The following is an 18167-nucleotide window of genomic DNA, read 5'->3' as shown; positions in this document are numbered from 1 at the left end:
TTTCGCTGCGTTTGATTTTAATCTCAACCGTTGATTTTTGCCACGTGCCTCCTGCGATATTTTAAGTCTCTGACGTCAGCAAACCGCGTAATATGCACGCTACTTTTAGCGCGTGGAGTATTTTTTTCAAAATTTTGCCGTTAGTCGAATTAATCGACATCTCCGGTATAAAATACCACCGACGTGTTTGGCGCTCAACTTTATTTCAGATTCATCTCACACAATTCGAGAGCGCAAGCAAGAAATTGAGAGCGAGAGCGAGAGACGAAGAGAGCGATAGATCGATTTCGTCATCTTTTTCATTTCAATTTCGATATCCGATCTAGAGATGCAGAAGTTAGGGTTTCCGGCGATGAAGAGCTTAGATAAACCACGATCGTTGTCTGGATCGGCGAATTTGTACTCCTTCTCCAATCGTCAGCCTCAGGATTCCGTCTCCTCCGGAAGTTTCTCGAATTTGAAACTCACTGCAGGTTTTTCTCTTGTTTATTTCATTCCGCTTCTCTCAAATCGTACTGTTATGATGATATCGACAATTTCACGTTTGTTTAACAGAGAAACTGGTGAAGGATCAGGCGGCTATGAGAACAGATCTAGAACTGGCGGTATTTTGGAAGCTATCTTGTTTTCTTCATACATTGTTTGCGTTTACGAACTTAAATTCGATGGATGTGCTTGTGAGGTATATTGCTAGGTTTGCGTTTATGAAAGTAGTTTTGATCTGGAGGTTTGAGCTCTTATTTTTGTTGTTCCGAGTATATAGCAGATACAAATTCACCTAAATTTGAAAGAAATTTTGCTCTTCCATGGTGTAGAACTGTAAGCTGAAAAAGTCATTGGAGCATGTTTATGCCTTAGAGGAGAAACTGCAGAACGCTTTTAATGAGAATGCTAAGCTCAGAGTTAGGCAAAAGGAAGATGAGAAGCTTTGGAGAGGATTGAAATCTAAATTCTCTTCGACAAAGACTCTGTGTGATCAACTTACTGAGACTCTGCAGCATTTAGCTTCTCAAGTTCAGGATGGTAAGAGTAAATGATCATACAGTCATCTGATTTTGTAAAATATCTTATATATGCTGTGTTGCTTTATATGTTCCCTAACTTGCATCTGCAGCTGAGAAGGATAAAGGTTTTTTTGAGACCAAATTCAGTACTAGTTCAGAAGCAATAGACTCTTTAAACCAGCAAATGCGAGACATGTCTTTAAGATTAGTTGCTGCTAAAGAAGAAATCACAAGCAGTAAGTCGCTGCATTATTCTATTTATGACCTGTAACGCAAGTTTGTAAGGTATCCAAGTTTGTAATATCTTTGAGTTGAAAATGCAGGAGATAAGGAATTGGAGGAGCTCAAACTCGAGAAACAACAGAAGGAAATGTTCTATCAAACTGAAAGGTGCGGAATTGCCAGTCTCATTGAGAATAAAGGTACATTTCTCGTCCCTTTTGAATTCACAATGCCATTTGGTCACATGCAGTTAAAAAATGATTGTTGAATTAGTCTTGTTCAAGACTGCGATTTGAAGAGCTTGAATATGTGGCCACACATTTCAAAAAGCAATGTTTCTGGAAGACGTTCATGATCTAAAGCAATGGTATTTTCTTCTTATTGAGTGCTTCTTCTGTGGCAGATGCTGTGATAACAAAGTTGGAAGCAACTGCAGCTGAAAGAAAACTCAACACTGAAAACTTGAATTCCCAACTCGAAAAGCTACATCTTGACTTAACAACAAAAGAAGACGAGGTCAAACACCTTGTTAGTATCCAGGAGAAGTTGGAGAAAGAAAAGACGAGTGTTCAGTTGAGTGCAGATGAACTGTTTGAAAAACTTGTCAGCTCAGAGCAGGAGGTTAAGAAGCTCGATGAATCTGTCCACTACTTGGTAGCTGAGTTGACTGAACTGGACAGAAAGAATTTAACCCTCGTCGAAAGTTTTGATAAACTAAGTGGCCTATATGATACTCACATTATCTTGCTGCAAAAGGACAGAGATCTTGCATTGGACCGTGCTCAAAGATCATTTGATCAACTCCAGGGCGAGTTATTTAGAGTAACTGCCCAAAAAGAAGCTCTGGAATCTGCAGGCAATGAACTAAATGAAAAAATAGTTGAGCTCCAGAATGATAAAGAGTCTTTAATATCTCAACTTTCTGGGGTACGCTGCTCTACAAGCCAGACCATTGGTAAACTGGAGTCTGAAGCAAAAGGACTAGTTTCAAAACATGCTGAAGCAGAATCAGTGATTTCGCAGCTGAAAGAAGAAATGGAAACTTTATTGGAAAATTTGAACACATCAGAGGATAAGAAGGTATAAAATTCTATAAATGCGCTGTAGCTAATGCATTTTTGCAATGCTAATTTTTTTCTTGTATATCTTGCAGCAAGAATTGTCATTAAAGCTTTCATCATTAGAGATGGAAAGCAAAGAGAATTGCAAGAAACTGCAGGCAGATGCACAGAGACAAGTTGGGGAACTAGAGACTTTGCAGAAAGAGATTGAGAGCCATCAGCTGCAGGCGGATTTGTTGGCAAAAGAGGTGAACCAGCTCCAAACCGTCATAGAGGAGAAAGGGCATGTTATCCTCCAGTGCAATGAAAACGAGAAGCAGTTAAACCAACAAATCATGAAGGTCTAAAAAGTTAATTCTAAGTCATGGCTTTAAGGTTTTCTAATCGACATTTTTAGTACTCAACGAATATAAGTCCCACTGCAGGACAAGGAGCTACTGGCAACTACTGAAACTAAGCTTGCAGAAGCAAAGAAGCAATATGACCTGATGCTAGAAAATAAACAGTTGGAATTATCAAGGCACTTAAAAGAATTATCACAGAGGAATGACCAGGTATATCTGTTGCAATGTTTCCATATATTAGGTAAATTAGTAACGTGAGGCCCTTAGCTGAATCTGAATGCAATATGCAAAGACACTAAAGACAATTTTGATCTCTCTATGTTCTTTTTAGGCAATTAATGATATTAGGAGGAAGTATGATGTAGAGAAGCAGGAGATTATTAATTCTGAAAAGGACAAGGTATAATGACCACAGTATCTTTTGTTGCAGTCTTCTGAACAATTGATGATGTCTCGGTGATGTTTTTTGTGGTTCTAACTCCAGGTTGAAAAGATTATTAAAGAGCTGTCCACTAAATATGATAAAGAACTCTCAGATTGCAAAGCAGAATCAAAGAGGCAACTGCTGACCATTCAAGAGGAACATTCTTCTCTGGTATGTTGGAAATCATTTATGAACTATTTGGACAAGGCTTCTTTGCGAATCTATAAGCTAAAGCTACCACATCTTATCCTGTTACTGAATTCATGCATTGTTGATTGTCTGATAGCATCAATCGATTCCAAAATATCTGATGGTTCTGACCATCACCAAATGAGCTTTGAATGAATTAATCAAACTGAGTTGAGTTGTTTATTAACAGAAAATGTAGATATCTGAAACGTTCTTGTATTTCTTGTATGCATTATCTGTTTGGAAGTTTATTTCTGACAGCATGGAAGTTTAAATTATTTTGCAAATCAACTGAGAAACGCTGCATGTTCCTCAGATTCTCAGTATTCGGAAGGAGCATGAGAGTAAGGAGCTCAATCTCAAAGCCAAGTATGACCAGGAACTGAGACAAAATCAGATTCAGGCTGAAAATGAACTGAAAGAGGTACCCACAGATATTACTTCATAGTTCAGATAGATGCAAGAGTATAGAGCCTCCAGTATTGAAACAGTTTGTATATTTATCCAGAGGATAACAGCTCTGAAGAGTGAGCATGATGCTCAGTTGAAAGCATTCAAGTGTCAGTATGAAGATGACTGCAAGAAGCTGCAAGAAGAATTAGATCTTCAAAGGAAAAAAGTAAGTCGTTTTTCAAGATCCATTATAATATGAATCTTTATGCGTTTAACTAATGGGCTACCCTTGCAGGAAGAGAGGCAAAGAGCTTTGGTGCAGTTACAGTGGAAGGTGATGAGTGACAATCCACCTGAAGAGCAAGAAGTGAACTCAAACAAGGTTAGAGTGGACTTTATTTTCTTCCTTATCGTTATCTATCCACTTTAAAATATGTGCTCAAAATAACATTAACAGGGTAATAACTGCGAAATATGTATCTGTAAGTCTATAACTAGATATCGTTATTGTTTCTTTGTCTGGTTGACAGAATGTTTATAATTTTGTAGAACTATTCAATTTCGAAAGATTCTCGTCTTGGTGGTAGCAAAAGAAGCGAGCATATAAGAGTGAGGGCAGACAATGATGACGAACAGGTAGAGAATCAAAATATATGGTTTTGTTCGTTTCTGCTTTGTCAAGGCTACACAAATAAACACTTCCTCATGGATCAAATGCAGGACTCTCCTTTTGTAAAGGCAAAAGAAACACCTGTGTCAAAAGTATTGAAGAAATCTCAAAATGTAAACACAGGAAGCGTACTGAGCATTCCAAATCCGAAGCATCATAGCAGGGTATACATTTGAACCTTTTACATCTTTACACTTTTACATCAATGTCAACCTCATCGTTTCTTTGATTTGTGGTTTAACTTGGCAGGTAGCTCATCGTGAATATGAAGTTGAAACGAATAATGGGAGGGTAACCAAACGAAGAAAAACAAGAAACACAGCCATGTTTGAGGTACCTTGTCCATCGAAACAAGAAATATATGGAACATATTCAAGAAAGCTAGCTTTACACTCTTTTTCAACAGGAGCCACAAAGACGCAGGACTAGGGTTACACCTAAATTGACCCCCCAAAGTGTCGCCAAGGTAAAATACTAATTCACTAGATTTTCTGATGCTTGAAATGTATAAAGCCCTCTTAAGTAAACTTAGTGCTGAAGCAGAGAGTAAAAAAAAATATGATGATAGGAAAAACATCATATTTTCACAAAATGCACAAGTTTTTTTCTGTAACTTGATTTATTCCACCTTATCTTCCTTGGTAATAAAATAGATAATCTGACAGGTGAGAACAATAAGAGCTCAGAGTTTCATAACTGCTTAGCCAACTGTTAGGTCTATCCAATTATAAATACAGTGATCCTTGTGATTTGGAAAGTCCGGCAGTTAGAAGTGCAGATCGTTTAAAGTCAAGAAGCTGTTGTAATGCTGCTAGGTTCTAAAATGTGTTATGAGTTAACTGCAGGGCGCAGGAATGACGGGTCATGCTCGCTCTGCAAATATTGGAGACTTGTTTTCAGAAGGATCCCTCAACCCATACGCTGATGATCCGTATGCATTTGATTGAAGTCTACCACACAAAGTCAGTTCCCTTCACTACACTATCTCTCTCACTTTCAGAAACATGCTACTCTTTGTAGAAGCTTGCTCACCAACCGATTTACATAACATTTTGATTCTTGCATCAACTATTGCATTTTCTTAACATGAAGTAACTATGCGAGTGTTTCAAAAACTTGTATATGTTGGTAAGAGGATTAATCCGGAACCTGTTTTGTATCTTGTGGTATCTACTGTTGCTATTAGTGGTTTTTGCTCTTGGTGGTAACAAATCTAATCATGTGATTAATAGTTTCCTGTTGAATGATTGTTTACAGAACACTGATTCCAAGTGGAGTGATCACTGAGGCCTGAGAAGAATCACAAGGAAGCAAGTGGAAAACAACACAATCATGCAGATCGAAGACATTCATATAAGGATATAATAAAACTAACATTCATATAAGGATATAATAAACCTATCAGTACTTGTATATATACATAACTCATACATATCTAGTTTCACATTCTTGGGCTCATTAACATACACTGAAAAGCAAGCCTAGCACAAGAGCTTAAACAAATTTAAAGTCTTAAACTGTTTTGTGGAGCTATGATCATCATGGTGCATGAATTTGCAGTTAGGACACACAAGAGTTGATTTACAGAGCATAACCAGCATGTGACACTTCATGCACACTGTTGTTACCATCTCTTGCTTCTTCTGACTATCATCATCATCATCACCTTCAAACGCTAGCCAAGACGGGGATCGACTTAGCCCTATATCACCTGATCTCACCTTCTTACTTGGGGTAGTCATGATCAAAGATACTCCTTTCGAACATTCATCTTTCTCCATGATTGTTTTTTTCATATTGAAACTTGATGACGAAGAAAGATTCAAATTAAGGTCCAGGTCTGTCCTATGATCTTCAAATGTCTCTGATAGGGTCTAAAAAAATAAATTTTAAACATGTTTTAGTTCATGTTTGTGTGCATATCCTTACATAAATACTTAGATTTTACGCATTCATACCTTAGCCTCTAGGTGAAGCTGAACATCAGGCTTTATCAACATGGCGCTCTCTGACTTTGATCTTTGAAAAAACAGAGTAGTAGAGTTCTTCTCAAGTTTGGTTTGTGTTTGATCTTCTTGTTTGCTCCGTTTAAAAGAACCATGAAACGATTCTCCAAAAACTTTCATATGATCCCTCTTTTTAGAACAGAGGGTTCCATCACGTAGAGAAAACATTAGACCTTTTCTTTTCTCACTCTTTTGTGCTTAAGAATCTCTCACTTTGCCTTGGTGTTAGAGAACGAATGATCAGATAGACGAACAGTTCGTGAAAGTCGTGTATATATATACAAGATAAGTCACCAAGGGAGTTATTATCCCCCACCGGTTCATGTAGAATAGTAGACAGAGTTAATGAGTTAGATATACCAAAATAAATATCGTAGATATTCGTTGACAATATAGGATTCAATTTATGATTTTTTTTTGCATGGCATAAAATAATGTCTACCTTGGTATTTGTTTACTCAACAAGGATTTATTTTGCATTTCTGATCCATATCAGTGCTCATATCTATCTAAAGAATGGTAACTCAAGATTTTAACCAATGTAATTATACTTTTATACTATACAGTATAATCCTGAAGTAAATTGTTTTCTTTTGGACTAATTTGAGTTTTGAAGGAAATGGATGATGATGATGATGTGTGAGTTCCAAGTTGGATGTGTGATCTCATTAAGTGTTGGGTATTGCTCCAAGGAGCCTCATTGAAATGTGTTGATTTATAGTTATATTGAATTCCTCTTTCTTTTTTCTTTTTTTCTTTCTTTTTTTTGCTTTTCTCTTCCACTACCATTATCATCAGCCATTATCTACACGACTACACGTCTGATGATGCATATAGTATACGAGTTGAGTGTATTCTTGTTGGTCATGAAGTTGTCTACATGTATGTATGATAATAATGATAAGCGTTATGTGATTCAAGAGGTGAATAATTATTAAATAGAAACCAATCAGAAAACAATAATAAATAAAAAGAAACTAAATACGGTTGAAGGAGGAAGGTTGATGACTTCATGAATGCCGAAGCAACATTAATACCACAATAACTCTCACTCCCACTTTTCAATATATTACACCAAAAATACGTACATATATTAATACTCCCTCTGATTTTTTTTTTATAAAACGTTTAAAGGATTTCTTTTGTTTCAATTTATTTTTTTTACACAAAATTTATTTATATATTTATTGTGAAATTTGTATCATGCAGTAGTTTTACTATTGGTTAGATAGTTTTTGATATTTTAAATGATTTTAATGTAAACAAGGTAAATCTGTATTATTCTGTGTATTCAGCCAGTAAAAAGAAACATGATCTTTAACCAAAAAACAGTATTCTATATATATACACTACGTAGTAAATTTCAAATAACAGACTGAAATCTTCTTCTGCGGCCTACCATGCCACGGCCTTCGCTTCCTCATTTATTTTTAGGACTCCTTTGGTCAGCTTCGTCATTAATCGCCTTTCTATTTTTCCCCTTTCTTCAAAGGGAATCTTGACAAATGTATCACTTTCTGACGATTCCCTTTGAAATCTACCACAATTGGAAAAGGTTTTCTGTTTCTACCACTTTTTTTGCCATGTGATAATTTATGGACGAGTTTGCCCTTGATGGCGACAGACTGATGTGTCAGAAAAAAGGACAGCTGCATTAATTGCACTCGGGGACAATTTTTGTTACATTTAGGGACAAATTTTATTACACTCGGGGACAATTTTTTCGAAACTCCGTCGACGAAGCTTCACCGCTCCAAATCTTGTGAGCTATGGGAATCATCATCATCATCATCTAGACCGATCAAAACTCATTCGATTCGAAGAGTTTATAGCGCAAATTTAGATCCATTCTCCGACGAAGAGTTTTCAAAAAAAATCCAAGAGCTAACTCTCAGATTCAATGTCCCAAACCAAAACGACGACGAGAATTCAGAACCGATGATAATTCACGATTACAAAGCTAATTCAATCGAGCCACCATAGAATGAGATGGTTCATTTGTCGAGTATTGAAATGAAAGCAAGCAGTGTTGATCTTCCTCGTTCACTTACTCGGGGACGAAGACAAAGATCTGGATTTACTCGGGGACAACTTTGTTTCGAAAGGTCACATCAACTGCAGTTCCTTATCTCACCAGTTGGAGAGTAAAATGGTCATTTTACAAACACAATGTGGTATGAATGATAATTGGGATTCAAATTGGGATTCAAATGTGGTAGAAGTGATAACTTTTGGGCAAAATGTGATACCCAATCTAATTTTTCTTCAAATTCAGCAGATAAAAAAAAAAAAAAAAAAAAAAAAAAAAAAAAAAAAAATCAGCATATGCATTTATTTTTAGATATACCTTTATAGTTTCATCTATATATACATTTTTGGATCACAATTAGCAAATAAATCCTGAAGTTGAAAAGTATTTACAATGACATGCCACTAGCATTAATTATTTAGATTTGTTTTATTTAAGTAAAGATTTTTAATTGAAATTCATTTCTCATATATTTAGCAAAAGTCTCTACAAAATCTTTCTTTATCTATTTAAGTAAAGATTCTGAAATCAAATATGTTCTCAACAATTTACCAAAAATCTCTACACAATCTTTTTAAAAATCTCGACTTAGTTAACTTCTGATTTTTATCTGCAAAAAAAAAATTAATTGTAACAGTTCTCAGAATTTGCAATAAATAATAAATCCAGATGACAAAAAAGAAAAAAAAAGTGATGTAAAAATCGGGAATGTTGATACTACAATTTCTTCTACTTATTTTTTTCATATAATGAAAATTATTTTTTAGGGATATTTTTAGGCCTGGGCAAAATACCCGGAACCGAATACCCGAACCGAAAAACCCGAACAATACCCGAACCGAACCCGAACCCGATTTTTAAAAATACCCGAATGGGTCCTAACCTCCTACCCGAAAAAAACCCGAACCGAACCCGAACCGAATCCAATACCCGAATGTACCCGAATGTACCCGAATACAAATATACACCTAAAAATATTAGTTATTTTTATTTTTATAATACCCAAAATATCTAAAATTACAATCATAAAACCGAATATATTAGATATTTTAGATATTTTTGGTTATATTTGGGTAGAGAGTAACCAATGTATTTTCGAGAAATCGGGTATTTCGGTTAGATTTGGGTATATATGAGTTAAAAACCCAAACCCGACCCGAACCCGAAAATATTCCGGGTATTTTTGGTTATTTTCGGGTATTTTGCTTTTTTATTAAAATACCCGAACCGACCCGAACCCGAACCGAACCCGAACCGAATTTTTAGAATACCCGAATGGGTCTTGACCTCCTACCCGAATATACCCGATACCCGAAAAAAAAGAACCGAACCCGAATGGGTACGCGAATGCCCAGGCCTAGATATTTTCTTAAAACCTCTAAACAAAACAAAGGGTTTCAAAAGATAGCTTCTCTTTTGGCGGATGGATCCGCAACCCCGCAACTCTCTACGGGCTTATCCGCATGAACCTGCAACCCGTAGTGGATAAAAATATTATTCAAAAAAATAACAAATGATGTTTAATTTTACGGGACGGGGTTATATGGTGCAACGGGTTTAGATCAATATTAATATTAAACAATATACTATGGATGAAATCCTAGAATTAAAAATCAAAATTTAATTATAAAATCAGAAACACTAAACAAAATAAACAATATTAACAAAACAAATACAACTTAAAATTTTGCAAAATAATTTTTTAGTTATAAAAAAATTGACCCGCGGAGTGCCGCGGGGTAAAATCTAGATTTGGAAGTTTAAGAAGAAATTTTTTTAAAAAAAAAATAATAGCTCCGCGGTGTACCGCAAGAAAAATCTTTCTCCTAAACTGAGGCAAGAAGAAGAAGAAAGCCAAATGTCGTTTAAGTGTATATATAGATATACCATTTAAACCTAAAACACAATTAATATACTCAAAATTATTAATATAGATATATGGATGGTACATTTATAAAATAGGTCGAAATATTTTATTATACTCTCTATTAATAAACAAAACTAATTATATTTAGATTTTTTAAAAAAAATTATAGCCCTGCGGTGTACCGCGGGTTCAAATCTAGTATTGTACATTAATATATATATATACTATACTATACTATACGTATGAATATACATATTAAGTTTAAATCCTAGAACTATGATCAACCCATAAAATAAAATATTGGTTCTAACTTCTGACTGAGAAACTTTTTAAAATTCATTAGATCTTTTTTTTTTTATTATTCATTAGATCTTTATATCCGTAACTAACAAAGTAACAATGTTTATAACTAAGTTTAGAAAATAGGAAATAGAAACATCAAAAATAAAAAAACTTAAGAGAGAATTTTCACAATTTTATTTCAAGATTAATCTTCTATGATTATAGTTAAAATAATATTACATACATTTTTTTGTTAAAGTAAAATAAAATTACGTACATTTTTCAAGAACCGTTTGTCTTGCTGAGTACTTTATTAGACACGACCTCGGGGGCCATTCAACATAATTTTTTGTTTCTTGGAGGAACGTCTTGCAAAAGAATTTTACCATACGAAAATCGTCTGTACACATTATATCATGTAATTGGGCCACATGCACCATGGCATGCATGCGATAGCCGGTAATTTAATTTCTGCATAGAATTACAACTATGCATAAATGGGGCTATTTACCACTAAATAAAAGGGAAAATAAAATGAAAGAATATAGTTTTCTCAAATAGTAACAAATTGCAAAAAAAATCATAAATTCGAATTAGGAGGGGAGGAAGAAGGTTTTAAAAGCTCGTAAGAGCAGCTACTTCATGCATGCAGTTACTTGTCTCGTCAATTTATTTAAAGCTAGCACCAGAAACTCATAATTTCGTAAATTGAAATATACAGGAAAATAGAAAACCATACCAAGCAATTTTAAAGATAGCACCATAAATTTGAGATTCCGTGAACTGAAATGTACAATATAATGGGAAAAAGATTGTATGAAATGAAAGCTTCGAGTAATTTATATATACTTTATCCAAAAAAAAGTAACTTTTGTTTTGTCTCGGGTAAAATAGTTAATGTATTACTACTATATATCTTGAATTACTTGGTTAGATGGAAAATCATAATTGTGACCCTCAGTTAATATTATTTTCTGAAATACGAAAATAGTTATTATTTCCTGGTGGAAGAATTAAAGATTCAGTACTTGCCTACCCGTTTCCATTAAATAATTTTGAACAAGTATAAATGCCTAGTAATAGTTAATACATCTAATTTATTTTTCAACGATAATTTTACAAAACAAATATGCAAAGATATGTTTTCAAGTTATAACTGAAGATGACTGCATGTTACCATGCAGAGTTCGGATTTCTATATATACCGGTGGAAGTTATTTAAGTTTGGAAACGGTTTCAAAATATATGCATTCACATTTCACATTTACTACAAAGGATAAAAAAAAAAGAGCATTTTCATAGTTCTACTTCTCTTCTTGTAAATAGTTTTACAAAAATGGAATGGATCAACCAACTTGTACAGTATTTAATCATGTAGTTAGCCTTAGGCATAACCACATATATAGATGATTGTTTAGGGATAATAAAATGCAGAGTCAGGATTTACTAAGAGGTAGCTAAACCTATATTAACGATCGACTTCATTTAAAGCAAAGCTCTAACGACTCTTCATCCTCACAAGGTGCTAATAAATGTAACCATAATTTCGAATTTTCAATTCAAGAATATATATTTCTATTGATTATTTCTATATAATTGTTTTGGTCAAGACATTTTATATATTGATAAGCTATAAAAATCATTCGGTTCCGTATAACCATTAATTAGTCGTTCTTCTATTCATCCACCAACACAAATTTCTTAGCGAAAGTTTAGATTAAAATAGTGAAAGTTTTAGATTAATCTTCTACATTGCAGAGAGTTTTCTTCCGATCCTTCTCTTCTTGCTTCTGCAGAATCATATTTTCAGTGTACAGATGCTTCGTACGTAATGGCCCAATTTGGATCTTTTTACTGCTGGCCCATTACCGTTCCACCCAACAAAATATATTTGAAAAAGAATATATAGAGTGATTAGTGATTACATAAGATAAAATTGGTTTACCTTCAGAGATTTCATCTTTTAAGCCTAAGGTGGTGTTATTCAATGATATTTTTAATAGAATTGAAATCCAACTTTAATCCAGTGTTATTCAACTAATGATTCTAAATCTAACTTTAAAATCTAGTGTTATTGGATCTTATACTTCATTAGATTTTAATAGTTTGGTGTTATTCAACTAAGATTTAAAATACTTCATTAAAATCCAGTGTTATTCAAAACTAAAAGACTTGAAAATTTTTTGTATATCAAATCATTTGAAATGATGAGTAAATTATTAGAATCAAAATCCAAGATATACTGTAGAGATTTTGAAATCCATACAAACAGATTCTTGAAAACAATATTAGAAAGCAAATCTAAACCTTAAAGAATTGACTTTTAACTCCATGATTGAATAACACCCCCTAAGAAGAGTGAAACAGGGAAAAGTCTTTTTTTAGTTACCTAATGAGATTAAGAAATCCAGGTCTCGAAGCTGATTTCACCAGAGAAATCTGCTTCCTTGTTTTGATTGATTCCACTAATCTCTGAACAACTCGATTACTTAACTTAACCACACACAAAACAAGACAATCAAAAGCTGACCAGGTTCTGAAGTGACCATGAGTATGATCTGTGTTCTTTGTTCTTCATTACAAACATATAATAGTTTATGCATCAAGTACTTCCCAAAAGGATCCATCATAAGCTTCACAACATGAGGAATCACTTCATTGAAAATGATCATTGCATCTAAAGCACTTCCATCTTCAAAGATCCTCTGTAAAAATCTGCAACCATGCTAACTTTTTTTTTTTAAAAACATTGACTTATGACTAATGAATTAATTTGATGACAATGTGACAAGTACATAAATAGTAGTAAAATTCAGATTTTTACAAAAACTTGAGAGATAAGTCGCAGTAAGAATCTATGTAATTCTCAACTGTTTATTTTGCAATATTTCGAAAGGGTAATAGAAACATGAAAAAAAAAAACTGAAATCATCTAGAGAAATATCGGAGGTTTTTTGCAGAAAAATGCAAGAATCAAATCTAATCATCTCTTTCTTTCCTTTTGCGAGATTGGTTGAGTTGCACTAAACTCGGAAAATAAGAAGAAGAGCACACAAGTGGAGGACAATACATTTGCGAAGGATATGTGGACATGGGGCAAGTATCCTCGATATAGGGAGCTTCTCCGAGACTCACAGATTTAGAGTATCCATCTTCTCCAATGATAAAAGCCGTGTTGTACCGAGTGGCCTTGGTTCGTATATATATATATATATATCCGTCAACATCGAAAACCACGACGACCTTCTCTTCCTCGTCAATGAAGAAGCTACCAGCTTCATGATTAAACCTAACACCAGTGAGTTTAAATGGTCTCATCTCCACCCTCAAAAACTTGCTCCAAGAAAGAGTGTTGGGCTCAATACTAGTCGTAACCCAAATATGTAATATGTCAGAAGATTTATTTTTTTGCTGATATAGTACCGCGAGCTGCTCTTCTTTAACACGTGAGAGGGTCACAGTCTCATTGAACTTAGAGTGAAACGGAAGAGGCAGGCGCGGTCCAAATTTTTCTCTTGTGAAATCAAAACAGAGTAAGAAATCTTCAAGATATATGGTTTGTACACCTCCAGGAACTCTTTCTACTTTGCTAGACAAGTTAGGTTCTATTGTTAATCCAGGAGAAAAGCAATGTCCAAGTTTCTCGTCAGCAAAAAAGTAAGAATTTCCCTTTAAAGACACGCTACGTTGATGAAACTTTATTCGCCAGCGAGAAGTGACGTCGAGAATCCTCCATGAATTAGAGTTAAAGTCGTAGATTTCGTACCCGAAACATTCCTTCTTTTGAAAGGAGTTATTATCCAAAAACCTCAAGATTTTGTGGTTACGGTTGATATCGTATCCTAGAGCATACGTGTCGTGTTCGTGAATTTTTTTGGGTACGATCCACTTTGTTTGACCCAAATAAGGGTTCCACACAATGAGCCTTGAGTTATCTTTGCCGACGCATAACAATAAGCCGTCGCAGTGAAAGACTTTAGATATATCGACTTGGTTGAGTAAATCTATCTGCTTTATAGATAGATCAACCAATTCTTCATCTTCATTGCGGCAAAGATGGAATCTCAGTGAACAAACTTTTGAATCCATCGTCATGAACCCCAAAAACTGCTCCCTAGCTGCTCCTTTACCCAAAACCCAATCTTTGGTTAAAGCTTTCCACAATTTGCAAGTGGAACGCACGGTTCTTATTGATGTTATCGGAATCTTGGTGAATATCATACCTACTAATTCTGGTGGAAGATCGCACATCCTTGTCATCTTCCCAAGCTTCACTAAACGCTGCAATAGATTTCTCTACTAATTAGGGTTTCTTTATATTTTTGGTGACAAATATGAAATAAATATAGTAATTATGACAAGAAAAAAACAAACATAAACCTTTGTACAAATTTTAAAAATTGACCCTTTCTTCATACAAAAAAATAAAAATGGGTTTTTTCATGTTAAAAAATCTTTAAAATTGGCCTTTTTCCATACTAAAGAAAATATTTAGGCATTTTCAAGCTAAAAATATCTTAAACTCTTCACTACAAGAAATTTGTTCATTGATAGCGCTAAAAATATGCTATCTTACGTTATAGATAGCGAATTCACAAACGCTATGTTCTCGGCAGCTATAGTAGGTATCACCCATACAAAAGCATTTTTTGTCGTGCTATTATAAGTCCTTCTAGTATAGCACTAATCGAATGCTTTAATATAATTTTTTATAACTCATAATTTTTGCTATATTATATTTTTGTGTAGCAAATTTTATGTGCTACATTATAAAATGATGAATTGCAAAATTATTTTAAATCTATAAATTTAAAATCCAAATAATTATATGCTACAAAACCAATTTGTTGAAAGCACATTTCTTTTCATAGATCATCAAAAAATACATAATTGTAATTTTACAAAATAGTTCAGCATTTAACACCATTTGTTATAAAAACAAAGGTCATAAACAACGTCATAAGTACTGCAATTCAGATGGACTAAACAAAGAACTCCATTGGTTTGCTCTTTCCCTCCCTCCAAGGACTTAGGATGATGTCTCATTCCAAGCAATTCTCATTTCACTGCCTTCTCTATATCCTCTGCAGTTCAGTTCTCTTTTTGAAGTTGGATGTCTTTGTATGAGTAAAAGCAAGTGACTTTCTCAATTACTTCTACAAGATAATGGCTAGAAAACCGTGAGAAAAAGAGGGAACCTGAGATTCATGATGGTCTTTTTAGCATCAGACTTCAAAGACAATCCAATGACCTAAACAGCTTCTGTTGTAGCTTATTCACCAGCCTTAAAAAAAATATTAAAAGAAACTTGCCTTAGCCTTCTGGACCATGCTTCCTTTGTTCTTGTCTTTCATTCCCACAGTCAACAACGTTAACACCTCTGTTGGCAAACATGGAACAAAGGGAAAACAGATTACTGAATTATGATTTACAAAAAATAAACGTTGATGATAAGAAAGGAAATTTTACTTACTCTTCTATGTTGCTAGTCCATTGTGCTTCAGGATCGTAGAGATTGTTACCACATTTGTGATTGCTAAATACACAAAAGATTAGATTATACGTATATAACACACAAGACGAGAAACAGATCTAAACAGAGATGGAGTGATAGTAAGAATCTATACCCATTCCAGGTATCACTCAAACTCCACTTCAAAAGCCTTTCTTTATCTCCTGCTTTCTCAATGAATCCAAGCACATGAGAGTACAATTACTAGCTAGGACTAGTATTAACCTTTTGTCCCTTCACTGTCAAAAACAGAACCCATGTAAGTTAAAAAAAAATAACGTGTGTATGAAATAAAAATGTAGTAGCTAACCAGAGAAACCCAAAACTTGTGACTTAGACAACCAAAACTTGCAAATTTAGAAACCAAAACCTGAAAATTCATAAACTAAAACCTGTAACAGAAAATCAAAACCTGCAGCCATCAATCTGGAAAGCTATTTCCACTTCCACAATCATCAGAAGCCATAAAAAACAGACTCCAATAAAGGATCAAGTATGAAACATTACCATTAACATTACAAATCTGTAGAGTAATCGTTATCTAAGTCGCAACAACCTAGACTAAAGTAACCAAATTAAATTCTTAAAGATCACATCCTAACAAATCTTAATAGAGTACACATGAACCATTTGAAGCAGCAATGAGAAAACGAGAAAAGTAACGACATCTTAATAGAGTAAACATGAACAATTGCAAACATTTTTCAAAGACTGCACATATATACCAAAGAGGAGACATTGCGACAGTCCATAAATAAGGCATGGTTTGCTTGAATCCTAAGAACTACGTGAGTAAAGACTCCATCATGTTCATTGAAAAAAAAACAAAGAAAAAGCGGAAAGACAGACCTCTCTTGGTTATTTCTTGAGCTTTGCTCTCTTGCCACTCTCACTAAATGGAAAAGAGCTCTGGAAGTATTTGAGGATTCATTGTATCTGGGAAACAAGTAAGATATTAGAGTAGAAAAAGGGAGAGTTCTATGATGTATGAAAATAGATATGTAAAAACTCACTAGAAGAACTCGATGGAGACTTTTTGCTTTCTAAATCGAAATCATTATCTCACTGCTAAATCAATCTAACCCAAATTCATCTACAATTGCTAATAAATCTAGTGAATCCTAACAAAATCGTACATATGGAGCCGAGAGAAAGAGAAAGACGGGAGTCGGAGGGAGAAGGATTAAGCAATTGATCGAGAAACCTTTCAGCTACGAAGAACCAAGCGACGAAGATGGTTTGGGTTTCACCTACGTTTCAGCCACCGAAATTAAATTTATGGTTTAAGGCTATCTCAGACCACCGACGAAGATGGAGACTGAAGATTTCATCAAATTGAAGAAGAATAAGATAAATTTGGGGATGAAAGCGAGGGTGACAAAGAGATAATGGATCTGAAATCTGAAGCGAAACTGATAAAATCTAATAGATCTAGGGTTGCATAATCAGAGGAAGAGAGTAAGCGAGAGAGGAGAAAAGAAGAATAGAGAGGTATAGGAGGAGAGAACGATGAAGGAGAAGAAGATAGAAATTAGGGTTGTCTCTTAATAATTTAAAAAAAAAAAATTTTTTGCTAAAGTGTTAAGCGGTTTTTGTGAAATATTTGCAAAGTTTTGGCGGTCATAAGTGATTCTACGTCTCTTCTTTGCTATTATAGGGCTTAGCATTTTTCAAATGCTACGATATAGTTACAAATCCCTCGATATCATCTTTAATAGCATTTGCAAAATCCGTGCTATCCGAATATGCTATCAATGCACACTTTTTTTGTAGTGCTTAAAAATTACTTTTTTCTTTACTAAAAAAAAAAAAATTGGGCCCTTAAATTTACCCAAAAAGTTTTGGTCCTACACATTTGGTCCTCTAACACTCCCCAAACATCGGCCCTGAACATATTATGTACATGGTTTTTTCTACACATTTATCACGTAGTTTTGAGTTAGAAACTCATAAATGTGATATATAATCTATTTTGATCTAATTAACGGTTTCTGTGATATAAATGGTCGTTTTGAATTGGCATTTCTGAAATTATTGGATGAACCTTAAATTTAACTTCTGACTAACATATTTCTATTGAATTCGAATATTTTGCAAGTTCGTTAAGATCTTTATTTTAAAATCTCAACTGACTCTGCAAAATATTCGAGTCCATGGCATAAGT

At 34.2% G+C, this 18167-nt stretch overlaps 3 protein-coding genes and 2 long non-coding RNA genes across 9 annotated transcripts; 1 reads left to right on the top strand and 4 right to left on the bottom strand.

Moving 5' to 3' along the window:
• Positions 1-211: 211 nt before the first annotated feature.
• LOC110225026 (synaptonemal complex protein 1) lies at positions 212-5676 on the top strand. Its single transcript, XM_021013533.1, has 19 exons — positions 212-473; positions 556-605; positions 816-1023; positions 1115-1240; positions 1328-1426; positions 1630-2306; positions 2380-2628; positions 2713-2841; positions 2963-3031; positions 3116-3226; positions 3561-3668; positions 3753-3863; positions 3933-4019; positions 4187-4273; positions 4358-4471; positions 4557-4640; positions 4714-4773; positions 5153-5269; positions 5565-5676. The coding sequence occupies exons 1-18, from the start codon at positions 329-331 to the stop codon at positions 5252-5254; spliced, it is 2616 nt and encodes an 871-aa protein (XP_020869192.1). The 5' UTR covers positions 212-328; the 3' UTR covers positions 5255-5269; positions 5565-5676.
• A 17-nt stretch (positions 5677-5693) lies between these two features.
• On the bottom strand, positions 5694-7134 carry LOC9326567. Its single transcript, XM_002890459.2, has 2 exons — positions 6266-7134; positions 5694-6181 (listed from the first exon to the last, which is right to left on the bottom strand). The coding sequence occupies exons 1-2, from the start codon at positions 6479-6481 to the stop codon at positions 5789-5791; spliced, it is 609 nt and encodes a 202-aa protein (XP_002890505.1). The 5' UTR covers positions 6482-7134; the 3' UTR covers positions 5694-5788.
• A 6180-nt stretch (positions 7135-13314) lies between these two features.
• Positions 13315-14798, bottom strand: LOC9326566 (F-box/kelch-repeat protein At1g24800). Its single transcript, XM_002890458.2, has one exon. It carries the CDS (start codon positions 14749-14751, stop codon positions 13471-13473), a length of 1281 nt encoding a protein of 426 aa, XP_002890504.1. The 5' UTR covers positions 14752-14798; the 3' UTR covers positions 13315-13470.
• A 551-nt stretch (positions 14799-15349) lies between these two features.
• LOC110224576 lies at positions 15350-15797 on the bottom strand. Its single transcript, XR_002329072.1, has 2 exons — positions 15690-15797; positions 15350-15575 (listed from the first exon to the last, which is right to left on the bottom strand). It is a non-coding gene; the product is annotated as an uncharacterized LOC110224576 (long non-coding RNA).
• Positions 15798-15853: 56 nt separating this feature from the next.
• Positions 15854-17535, bottom strand: LOC110224575. 5 transcript variants are annotated; one of them, XR_002329068.1, is made up of 6 exons: positions 17017-17535; positions 16853-16939; positions 16314-16373; positions 16119-16242; positions 15965-16027; positions 15854-15871 (listed from the first exon to the last, which is right to left on the bottom strand). It is a non-coding gene; the product is annotated as an uncharacterized LOC110224575 (long non-coding RNA). The 5 variants fall into 5 exon arrangements; XR_002329067.1 differs by lacking the exon at positions 16314-16373 and having other exon boundaries at positions 17017-17532; XR_002329069.1 differs by lacking the exon at positions 16314-16373 and having other exon boundaries at positions 16119-16237; positions 17017-17532.
• Between the last annotated feature and the right edge of the window lie 632 nt (positions 17536-18167).

The sequence above is a fragment of the Arabidopsis lyrata genome (genome assembly GCF_000004255.2).
Source record: "Arabidopsis lyrata subsp. lyrata unplaced genomic scaffold ARALYscaffold_1, whole genome shotgun sequence".
NCBI classification, from domain to species: Eukaryota; Viridiplantae; Streptophyta; class Magnoliopsida; order Brassicales; family Brassicaceae; genus Arabidopsis; species Arabidopsis lyrata.
The sequence above is the reverse complement of the archived record's forward strand: the minus strand, read 5'-3'. Positions and strand labels throughout refer to the sequence as shown.

What these genes read in the sequence shown, in the direction of transcription:
- LOC110225026 (XM_021013533.1), top strand. Translation starts at nt 329, where the DNA reads ATGCAGAAGTTAGGGTTTCCGGCGATGAAGAGCTTAGATAAACCACGA. An exon ending in TAAAGAAGAAATCACAAGCA is followed by an intron (nt 1,241 to 1,327) that starts GTAAGTCGCTGC and finishes TTGAAAATGCAG; the next exon opens with GAGATAAGGAATTGGAGGAG. An exon ending in CAGTCTCATTGAGAATAAAG is followed by an intron (nt 1,427 to 1,629) that starts GTACATTTCTCG and finishes CTTCTGTGGCAG; the next exon opens with ATGCTGTGATAACAAAGTTG.
- LOC9326567 (XM_002890459.2), bottom strand. Translation starts at nt 6,481, where the DNA reads ATGTTTTCTCTACGTGATGGAACCCTCTGTTCTAAAAAGAGGGATCAT. An exon ending in AGCTTCACCTAGAGGCTAAG is followed by an intron (nt 6,182 to 6,265) that starts GTATGAATGCGT and finishes TTATTTTTTTAG; the next exon opens with ACCCTATCAGAGACATTTGA.
- LOC9326566 (XM_002890458.2), bottom strand. Translation starts at nt 14,751, where the DNA reads ATGACAAGGATGTGCGATCTTCCACCAGAATTAGTAGGTATGATATTC.